The sequence below is a fragment of the Gouania willdenowi genome, chromosome 12 (assembly GCF_900634775.1).
Source record: "Gouania willdenowi chromosome 12, fGouWil2.1, whole genome shotgun sequence".
Classification (NCBI taxonomy): domain Eukaryota; kingdom Metazoa; phylum Chordata; class Actinopteri; order Blenniiformes; family Gobiesocidae; genus Gouania; species Gouania willdenowi.
In genome coordinates this window covers 23,620,295-23,631,013 of record NC_041055.1, presented here as the reverse complement: position 1 = coordinate 23,631,013, position 10,719 = coordinate 23,620,295, and the positions used below count along the sequence as shown (strand labels likewise).

The 10,719-nt window shown below is 38.0% G+C and overlaps 1 protein-coding gene across 10 annotated transcripts in view; it reads right to left on the bottom strand.

Annotated features, from left to right (window-relative positions):
* Positions 1-539: 539 nt before the first annotated feature.
* Positions 540-10,719, bottom strand: part of add1 (adducin 1 (alpha)) — a 28,008-nt gene continuing 17,828 nt past the window's right edge. For 2 of the 10 annotated variants that reach the window (XM_028462336.1, XM_028462343.1), the window contains 4 exons: positions 9,625-9,781; positions 8,445-8,780; positions 6,893-6,964; positions 540-2,150 (listed from right to left, as the gene is read on the bottom strand). In XM_028462336.1, coding sequence (XP_028318137.1) covers positions 1,864-2,150; positions 6,893-6,964; positions 8,445-8,780; positions 9,625-9,781 — 852 coding nt within the window. In that variant the 3' untranslated portion in view covers positions 540-1,863. Of the gene's footprint in view, positions 2,151-3,530; positions 3,585-4,300; positions 4,317-5,217; positions 5,253-6,892; positions 6,965-8,444; positions 8,781-9,624; positions 9,782-10,719 lie in introns of those variants that run through there. The other 8 variants (XM_028462340.1, XM_028462344.1, XM_028462337.1 and 5 more) reach the window with 7 other exon arrangements.

Below are 10,719 nucleotides of genomic sequence, written 5' to 3'. Positions count from 1 at the left end.
TGTGCACAAATCATTGTTACTCTGTATTTGTAACACAGTATAACAAACATGATTAAAAACTAATTCTACGAAGAAGAAAAAAAAGTCTTCGGGGTCGCTAGAAATTTGTGATATAAAAATAGGGTCACGCTGTAAAAAAGGTTGGGAACCACTGGTTTAGTGAATACACTGTTAAAGTTAACAATGTTCTAAACCACTGGTTTAGTTCATAACTGAGGCCACGAGTTTCCTTCAGAAGCCTCTGCGACAAGGGGAGGAGCTCCAAGTAGAGATACGAGTCCTCTATGACGAAAACCAGTGGATGAGTTTTATTTTAATTTTTTTGTTGAGAATGCACTTATGGTTCATTTTCTTGGGAGGCGTACCCAAGAAACAAATGGGAGGAGTCAAATATGACTCCTGTTTAGCAGATAACACATCAATGTCATTTTTTTTTTAATCTACAATTTTTGCTTCTAAGCCTTTAGGACAAAGCCCTAATAGGTAATTTATATAGCAACAATATGTTTTACTGTACACAGCAATAAAACACAACTAAGTATCAAAGTAGTGGTTTTTATTCATGGCCATAACAGAGGATGAATAATGAGCACAGATCACTGGAGTAATACGCCTGTAGATGGCTTTATTGATGAGACACATTTATAACTGGAAGTAGTTCAGACAGAGGTTATAAATCAGCATTAGATATGAGTTAAAAACAAATTAGTGGTCGACTATATGGGATTATCAGCAAACCAAAGACATGAGGAGATCTACAGGAATGAAGAGGTTACAGTCATCTTTCTCCCAGCTTTCAGAGGCAGTCCTTGGGCTCGTATATGCAACATCTCAAGTATAATAAGTATTGATTTCAGAGTTAGAAGTAGTGATTGATCCTTGTTTATGGTTTGAATCAGCATGCTCGCAGAAGCATCGAAACAGCAATGTCATTAGTAAATAATGCAGAAAGAGGTTATTCTCTTACTGCAAATGGAAAAAAAAACTAGTAGAGAAAAGAGTGTGGAGTTGATTTTAATCCGTAACCTTGTCTGTAACTGCTTATTAATGTCATTAAGAAGATGTAAAATAGTATAAGAAAAATGATAAAAGAGGTTAAATTAGTTTTCACAGCAAGCAATCATGGATAAATCAAGTGTAAGGGGGAAAAAAAATTAAAAAAGGGTTGAAAACAATCACAGCTCATTGCCATCAGCCATAAGTTAGTTTGAACTTGTCCATTCATTGTGAAGAGTCAGCAGCCAATAGGAAGCACAGTAAGGAAGCTTCCTTTGTAGTTTAGGCCTGAAACTGTTAAAGACTAACGTTCAAAGATCCGAGAAAGAACTACCATATAGCTTTTCACATGTGAACCTCAGAAAGTCAAAGAAAATAATCCCAGTGAGCTAGTAACTTAATGTGCCCACATGTAATAGAATAGACTAAAATCGATTGGTTAAAACCAGCACGATTTCATCTGTAACTCAACCTTCTTTTTCTGCATTCACTGTTTCTTTAAAGACACTTTTGACATATTTAGCTACAATCCCGATACATTCTAGTGGTTACAATGGTTAATCAATAGTTAAATGGGGACTTAAACCCTAAGTAGCGTGTGTGTGTGGGCCTGTATTAGTAGACATGCATCAAAGGCCAAGTGTTGTGGACAAGACGGAGCACATCACACACTCACAGCTACAAGCCTCTAACGACAGGTTTTATGCAGTAATCTTTACACTGTATACAAAATTGGCACACGCTAACGAGGGAGCGGCAAATTAACAAAGTCAAAACAACAAAAGCATAACTGCGTGTAACTGTGGTTCGCTCGATGAAAGCAGACAAAAGCAAAAGATGAACAGACTTCACGCTTCAATCTAGGGCTCAGTCTTTCTTTTTGTTCTTCTTCAGAAAGGAAGGAGTGCGGAACTTCTTCTTCTTCTTTGAGGGCGATTTGCTGGGAGAATCATCGCCCTCCTGCTCTGCAGCCTCAGCAGGCTCCTCCCCCTCGGCTGCATCTGCAGCAGCAGCAGAAGGAGGGGAGTCTTCGGCGGGGAGTGCGGGAGCGTCGGAGGCGTCGTCCGGGGTTAAATCTGGAAGGGTCTGTCTCAGGGTGGCTGCGTCGCTGTCGTCCTTAAATGTTTGTTCTCGTATGGATTCAGGTATGGATTCTGGAGGAAAGGATTAAGGGAAAACGTTAAGACCAAACTACAACTCAGACACACAGGGTCAGGGTCGCCTTTAATGACAGGAGTCCACGCAACAATAGCATCATCGACACACTGAGTTTCCTCTTCAAACACCCAAACATGAGCTCAAAACTGAAGAAAGCAGACAACATCAGCATCCAAACACTCTTTCATCTCACACCTGACAAACTAAACCCAAGCCCAAAGCTTTAGTATCAGACACGGAAACTCATTCTCAAACAGCATCACTCGTCACGATAATGTAATGACGCAAGAAGTAACGTTTTTATCTTTTTAACCTGACTAGTTAATGTTATATCAGCTTAAACTTGAGCGGAGAAGAAGACATCACATGTGGTGTTAACACAGCGATACACAAACATCTGCCCCAGGGTAAAATAAAAGTTTCCCACCAAACCAAACCTTATAGAATAATAGATACAAAAGCTGTAATAACCTGTAATCATAAAATAATTATTAAAGTCAATAAAAGTGAGTAAATGTTCAAAAAATACAACTATTTTAGATTGCTCGAGCCCACATGTGTCAAACTCAAGGACCGGGGCCCAAATCTGGTCCTTTAAAGCTCCAAATTAGGCCCGCAGGAGAAAGTAAAAACAACACCAAAAACATGACTCACTGTAAAAATCCCAAACAAATTTATTTGTAGATACTTTATCTCAGTCCCTCCAAATACACAAATTCAATGAAACTGCACAATTTTTTTCCCTGCGCTCACAGTTTTTCCATGATTACATCACATGATGGCAGTCATTTTAATCTGAAAATGTTGCAAGTACTTTTAATTTTGCCAAAATCCTACAGTTCTCCTCAAAAAATTCCCCCAAATGAAATAAAATTGGTCATAAAATCAAGAAAATTTAGGTAAAAGTTCTGCAGGGACTGATACTGTACCTGTCACTTATTGCCTTGTATACTTTCAATATTACTATATGTGGAAGTGAAATGAGGACACATGAACGATAAAATTACTTGTTTTACCTCCAATAATCTGCAGCTCACTTTAGATTTACGAGGTTCATATTTGGCCCCTGAACTAAAATCTTGGATAATCAATACAGGATGAAGTGTACTAGGTCTGGCTCATGATCAACATCTTAGATTAGCAGTAATTTATAGGTTTCTAAGATCAAATCTTCAACCCCTTATTTCTTTTATCAGGTTTAAGTTCAAACAAACCATGAAAGGGAAAAAATGGAGGCAATAACCTACAATTGAACCCCAGACACACACCAGTTACTGTTGGTTATTCAGTTTGTAGTATTTAGTTGAGTGTCGTAGTTTTACAAAGCACCTAGAAAATGAATGACACATCACATCACACCCACACCATCAATTTACCTTCATTTAAACAGGGAAAGCTTTACGAGTGCAGTCCCCTTGTTCATTTGTACCCTGTGTACAAACAATAAAATAATAAAAACTTTTAAAAAATGAAGGCCTATGTATTCATTTACTTCACTGAAGCAATAAGCATGGATGATTTGTTATTGGAGGAGTGGAGTTAATATCATTTTAAATTCAAGAAGCTTCAAGCCTTGAACTATTAGCAGTGAGTGCAGGATTAACCAGCATTGCATTTTAATCCAGATGCTGCAGGAATTTAAAAAAAAAAAAAGGATTCTCCAGTTTTTCTAAAGTAGAGGAGCCGCACAAAGAGCTCTGAGTTGTTCAAGCTGCCTTTACCTCCTGTTATGACTGACAACTGAATGACTGCGAGCATCCTCACATCATTAAATATTAAGTACTTCTGCTCAGCTATTAAAAATAAACTCACAAAAGGAATTAAACGACTAATACTCCCAGAAAACGAGAGAATTAGGCTGAATTGCTTTCGTCCACATTAATGAAACACATTCAGCCTCTAAAACCTGGGTTAAAAAGCTCACCCACTCATCAGCAAAGCACCAAAGCTTCCCTTCTCTTACATGCAACTGTAACCAGAGTGCACCACAGCCTGGAATATCACCAGCAACCGTCTTTGTTTCGCACGCACAGAAACGAGAATGGAGACATAGAAGCCAAGCGTTGAGCTCCAACATCGTTTCAGGCTTAAAAAGCCAGAAACCCACAGCAGTTTAGAGCCACACTCAAAAACAACAGTGATGTACCTGGTAAAGGACTCATCTGCAAAACAAAACATTTATAAGACATTACCTGATGTCGGAACAAATAGAGGTTTTAACGGTGATACATTGTGATAAAGTGAAACTGAGGTTGGTTACGTAGAAAATAGACAGTTAGCAAGTACAAAGGAGACGTAATCTAAAGTTAAGAGGGCTGTTGAGGTTTATTTCAGGTTCATCTTTTCTTGTAACATTGTTCAAATATCAGGAAAAGACATGTTTATAATAATGAAATAATAGGAAGCCAAATTGAATGTGATGAAAACCATTTGATTCATGTTCTCTATGCAATAATGGGCACTTTTAAGCAAAATATTTCAGGAGAACAGTAATTTACAAATTAAATAATTGTTTTTTTAATTATAAATACTGGCTCAGAATATTTAGAAACACCTATCCAAGGTCAATTTACTGAATTGCACACTTTCCTTTTATCCACCACCAATACAATAAGAAAAAAAGAGAAAATAGCCTTTTTCGCTAAAATAGGATGGCGGTCATTTTGGAAAATGGCAGCCATTTATAGGTTTGGTGACCATTTTGCATAATGGTCGCCAAAATGGACCAAGCCAAAATCTCAAAGGGGTCCCTATCTAAAATTGTTCAGAATACACTACTTTATACATGTACCAATTTTGGGGTTTTTATGCAAATTTGAACAATTCCAAATCTGAAATATCAATATATGCTACTGTACTATTGTGCTTCAAAGTGATGAGCTGTGAAATAACCCCCATCAACCCCCAGGAACAAGATTCAGAGGTGGTTAGAGAAACAAGTTGAATGCGGATGTTAGCTCTGCTACAAACAGCCATGCATACAGAAAGAAACGGGATCAGTGGTTGATCACAGGCGTGGAGGGTGGCGGGTCATTGAGGAGGAGGTGGAACTGTACATACTTACTATGGCAACAGGTACTCTTTTGTATTTCCATCTCCTGATTGTAATCGCAGGCACAAAGAAGAAAAAAAGCACAAGTAGAAACAAATATCTATGCAGATCAAACCACAGGCATTGTGTGAAATCAAAAGGAAAATAAAAACGTGAAAAAGAGAAAGGAAAATAAAAAAAATCACCAGAAGATTACACAAAAAAAAGAATGGTTGGGAACCATTCTTAGTTGACCCCAAAAAAGATGATCAATGAAGGTGAACGAGTAGAGAAAGAGAGGGGTACACTGCACAGAGAGACAGGTTATCAACATCTGTGAAGTTAAATTACACCTTCAGTCAATCTGCTCATTAAAACAACTGAATATACTTCATAAATTATATTTAAATACAAAAGAGCAGCTGGAGGTTTGATATGAATGATACAGCTGATGCAGGTGTAATTTAATAGTAATAAAGACCAAGAGGGAGAGAGTCAAAGTAAATTTTAAAAGGCCTGCTCAGCACAGGTAGTCGAAGAGATCCACACAGTGCAATATACTGTATCTACTTTACATTGATCATTAATCTTGATCATTAATAGCGATATGCTTTGGGAAAGCCTGTTAATGTACTTTTGGTTTCTCAGCTTGAAAGTCATGTGACTAGTCGAATCGTAGCCTTTTGCGGTTAGAAAAAAAACAGAACTTTTATTTTATTTGCAATTAATCGTTCAGCCTTAGTGTGAACACGTTTTCCATACACTTGCTGAAGTAGAAAACTAAAGTGAGAATTAACTGTGCTCTTATGTAGACTCACTGGCTTTTATCACTATGCACAAAAGTCTGAATGGCAAATAAAGTTTGTGCTTTGATATTTGCAACATTATTTAAGCTAGTATATTAAGGTTTCATTTAGTCAGACAACTTTGATCTCCTGACATGTTTCGACCAACAACTGCCCGTCTTCGTCAGCGGCATCTGCTGATCACTTTGATGTTTCCTTTGAGTTTCCATGATTTCCGCATCGCAATCCAGCAAGATTATTTTTGTGTTATATTTTTACAGTATATTAAGGCTTCATTTATTCAGCAAACTGTTCCTTAGGGAATCCACTTTGATCCCCTGACATGTTTCGACTGCCAGTCTTTGTCAGAGGTGTCTGCTGATCGCTTTGATGTTCAAACATTAAAAGCGATCGGCAGATACAGTTTTCTGAATAAATTAAACCTTAACATACTATTCAAGAAGAAGACAAAAATAATCTTGCTGGAGTTGTTATTTAAGCTGTCCATAAGTGAGGGATATATGTATATTCCTTAAAGTAGTGTTCAACCATTTTTTTCGCCACAGCTGACACTGATAATCCATTTAATATGATCATCAAAGGCCTCCCTAAAATATCATTTTACTTGGCAATCCCTAGTTTCCCAGAAATCACAGTGGTTAAGAAAACACTGCGTTGATGGTTTTCTGACTCTTTCAGGCCGAGTATGTTTTCATACATCCTCTTGGTCTTATTATGGAAAACACAGCACAACACTTGTAGTATTATTACTGAAAAACCACAACAGGAACAGACAGGCAGGTGAACCAAGAGCATCCGACACATTCCCTGTTAAGATCTGAGAAACACCCAAACTGCTCAGCCACGGAGCAGAGAAAGAAAGAAGCCCATGCTAGTTCAGGCGGCCCGTGTGTGCACGTACCTTCTTCTGCTCTGACCGGGGTGCTGGGTGGGGTGGAGGTGGCTTTTACAGGCTCCACTTCTGGTTCCAGATCTGAGAGAAAATAAACAAATATGACTTTGTATGACAGCACTAATTACAAATGAAAACTGATGCTATAATAACCCCAACAACAGAACACCAAAAACACACAAAATCCAAAAAGAGCCAAATCAAAGAGTAAGATTTGATCAAACTAATAAAATCCCTTTGTATGTCCTTTAGATCAGTGGTTCTCAACCTTTTCAGCCCGCGTCTATAAGGGGGAATAAAGGGGAGAGCCTTTTGGGGTCCATCCATAAAGTCAGTGAAATTATCGTCATTTGTTCTATGAATCTGTGATAATTACATTTATTTATTTACCTGAATAATATCCACCGTTAAGTTTATTATATTTGCTCCATGGTGTATAGTCATGTTAAATATGTAAATCAAATCAAAAATAAAATGGGTTAAAAGTGACCAAAAACAATGGAAAAAATGATGAAATGGGATTTTAAAAACCATAGAAATTGGTTAAAAGTTGCAAAGTAGAGTGGCCAAAAAGAGGGGTAGAGAGGTTGGGGTGATTTACTTGTAAATGTGGTTAAATTAGCAAAAAATAAGCATTCAATATGGTGAAAAAAGGCTAGAAGGGACAATAATGGTTCAACATGAGACATAACTTGGTGGAAAGGGTTTTTAAGTGTCAAAAATGTCTTGAAAGTGGAAAAAATGTGCAGAAAAGGCATTGAAATCTGATGGAGAAGTCACAGAAATGCGAGTAATGCAGCAAAATTGCATTAAAAGTGACGAAAAAAGGTTAAAATATGGCAAAATTGGTGTAGCTGCAGAAAAAGGGTAAAAATAAGTTCAAAAAATGGGCTCAAAGTGTTCTAAAAATATTGTTTGTTTCTTAAAGGCATCTGGTAACCCCCTCCCAGTGTCCTAAATGGGGTCTTGACCCCAAGGTTGAGAACCCCTGCTCTAAATCATCCCAAGGAGTTGATCAAAAAGTTTAATAGAAAATAGTCTGATAGGGGAGTTGATGCCAACTGAAACTTAACATGAGCATTGATTAGCAGGAACAGGAGGATGATCACTCTTCATTTTTCACACCAGACGTTCACACTGGATGATTGGTGGTGAACTTGTTCAGGAAAGCCCAACAGAGTGTTTGTTGTCTGTACAGTGAGTAAAAACCCAGAGGCAGAAGAAACCCTAATGTCGACCAACATTAGTCCAAACACCATGTCTCTCCTCAGCATCACATCCAATCAAACTGCAGAATCAGGGCTCTGATGCCTTTGAGAAAAGACATGAGGCACAAAAGGGGACGGGAATGAAACCAAAAGCCAAGCAGAGCCATCAGAGTTTGAACAGTGGGTATAGGGGAAGGGGGCGTGCACACTGTGACGCAATCCTTGCAAACCGCCAGAGGAAGGAGAGGACACGGTGATGTTTTACTACTCCCACTAAGTAATAAAACAGACCAGAGCCGAAGGGGAGGGAAGGAAGGAGGTGGGAGGTGTGACTCCCATTTCACACGGTGTACCTGGAGCCTGACCGGCCACGGCTGGCTCCGTCCCTGACGGCTCCTTGGAGAGGGCTCGCACCAAAGCAGAGTGGAACTCCTTTTGTGGGGAGCCTGGGCCTGAAACTGCCTCGTCTGTGGTCGAAAACACTTCAACTTCAGCTGAACTTGCAGAAGCGGCAGCGGACACTCCGGGACAAAAAGAGTCCAGCTCAGAAGCTTGAGTGGTTTCTGTCAGCAGAGCCTTTTCAAAGTTGTCCGAGTCTGCTGTCGAGCTTTCAACCTTTAGCATTTTCCCAGGCTGTGGATTTGGTCTACTGGATCCTGATTCCTTCCTACCTTCGTCATGCCGCTGAACTGTGAATTTATGAGTGTGTAGTGGACAAATAATCATATTTAAGCCAATAAAAAATTATCCTATTTTTGGCACATATTTTTTTGCATCTTTTCTTCTTGTATGGACATTTTAATCTTCAGAACAGCACAAGTCCAAACAAAAATACCTGCTAAAAACTAACAGTTATCAATTATTATGTTAAGGTTTCATTTCATACTCAGAGTAAATTTCAAATTTAATTTCCTGAAAATGTTGTCTGATCTCCTGACATGTTTTGACTGCCAACTGTCAGTCTTCCTCAGAGTCGTCTGCTGATCACTTTGATGCGTCCTTATGAGTAAATTAAACCCGAACATATTATTTTAAAAAAGAAAATTAAATTAACTTGCTGGAATTATAAATTATCTATGGGGCATCATTGAATGCAGTGGTAAAACATGAACAATCTACACCGAAACTTATCTTTTCTTTAAACTTTAATAGTGATCATACTGTATATGCACGTTTTCTTTATGCTCAACTTGACTCCATTGTAGGGTGACCAAGTTATCAAATACCATACACATTATATTAAAACTATGGATGATTAAACCTTGATTAAAAAACAACAGCTTTACAATGAGTTCAGCTACTAGTTCTGCTGGAGATTTCTTCCCGTTAAAAGGGAGTTTTTCCTCCCCACTGTAGCTGATGCATGTTCATGTGGATTAGTTGGGTTTTTTCTTTCTTTAAAAGATAGAAATTAATATTTTGAGAGCGCAAGTGAGGTACTTTGGAACTACATTTACATTAAGTTATTTTCTGATCATGAAATCCACAAAGATAGTGTGTTAATCAGAACATAAAACCTGGTTTCTGCTTTACCTTCGCATCCTTTCTGTTTCTGCTCCACTTCCCTGCGGTACTCCTCCAGCTCCTGGTCGGTCAGTTTGGTGAAGGGATTTGGGCCCTGCTTGCTGACGATGACCTTGGGCTGGTACTCCTTTTCAATGATGGCCTTGGATGCAGTTATAAGCTCGCCCTTTAAGGACACACAAATAGGGGGCAGGGCATCAGCAATAAACGGGTAGAACTCTCAATCAAAATGAGTAAAGTAGTCACTGATGATAACTGAGGTATTATAGAGTTTAGCTGCCAGCATTCCTTTTTTCAACTGATAGCACAAAAAACCTAAAGCAGTTAAATTTATATCTCAAACATAAAAAACACCAATAATTTAGTCTAAATAAGACAGAAAAAAGGATCAAAATAGCTCAAGATCATGCATTTTAAAACAACCCTTATTAATGTGAACTTTGAAACAAAAATAATTTCATAAAATGACCAACAACAAACTCTCCTGAACACAAATCCACATCCACACGACAATAAGAACAACTATTTGATTTCACCTGCAATCAAGTAAAAAAAAAAAAAAAAAAAAAATGCAGTCATGAAATTTTTATGTTAAGGGTGGGCAAAACTTTTCACTCTGAGGCCACATTTGATTTTAAAACTTTTGGAGGGTTGGCGTACCACTCGTCAGCAAGTAGAAAGGAGTAAAATGTGCAACGGATTTTTTTGTAAATAAATATTTCATCATTTATCTTTTTTTTATTAATCACCATTTCTTGTTTCTGGCCACCTTAATTGTTGAGAAATGTGAATTTCACCTTTGAAGCCATTATGTTTGAATCCATGACTGATGTACAAGTTGAATTCTCCCTCGTAGCTACTAACTCATGTATATGAGCAAATATGTTAGGAGCAAGCCCAGGGTAAATGGTTGGTTTGAAGAGCCTGACATATGCTGTGTCTTTCTATAGGACTTACTATATTAAGTTTATAGAACTTATTATTTCTGTTATCATACGCAAAATACATTTGGCAATTTTTGCTGAAAATTCCATAAATGATTATCAGTGCTTAATTTTGCTTCCTCTTCCTCGATGGTTGCTGCACAGGACTCCATTCACTTGA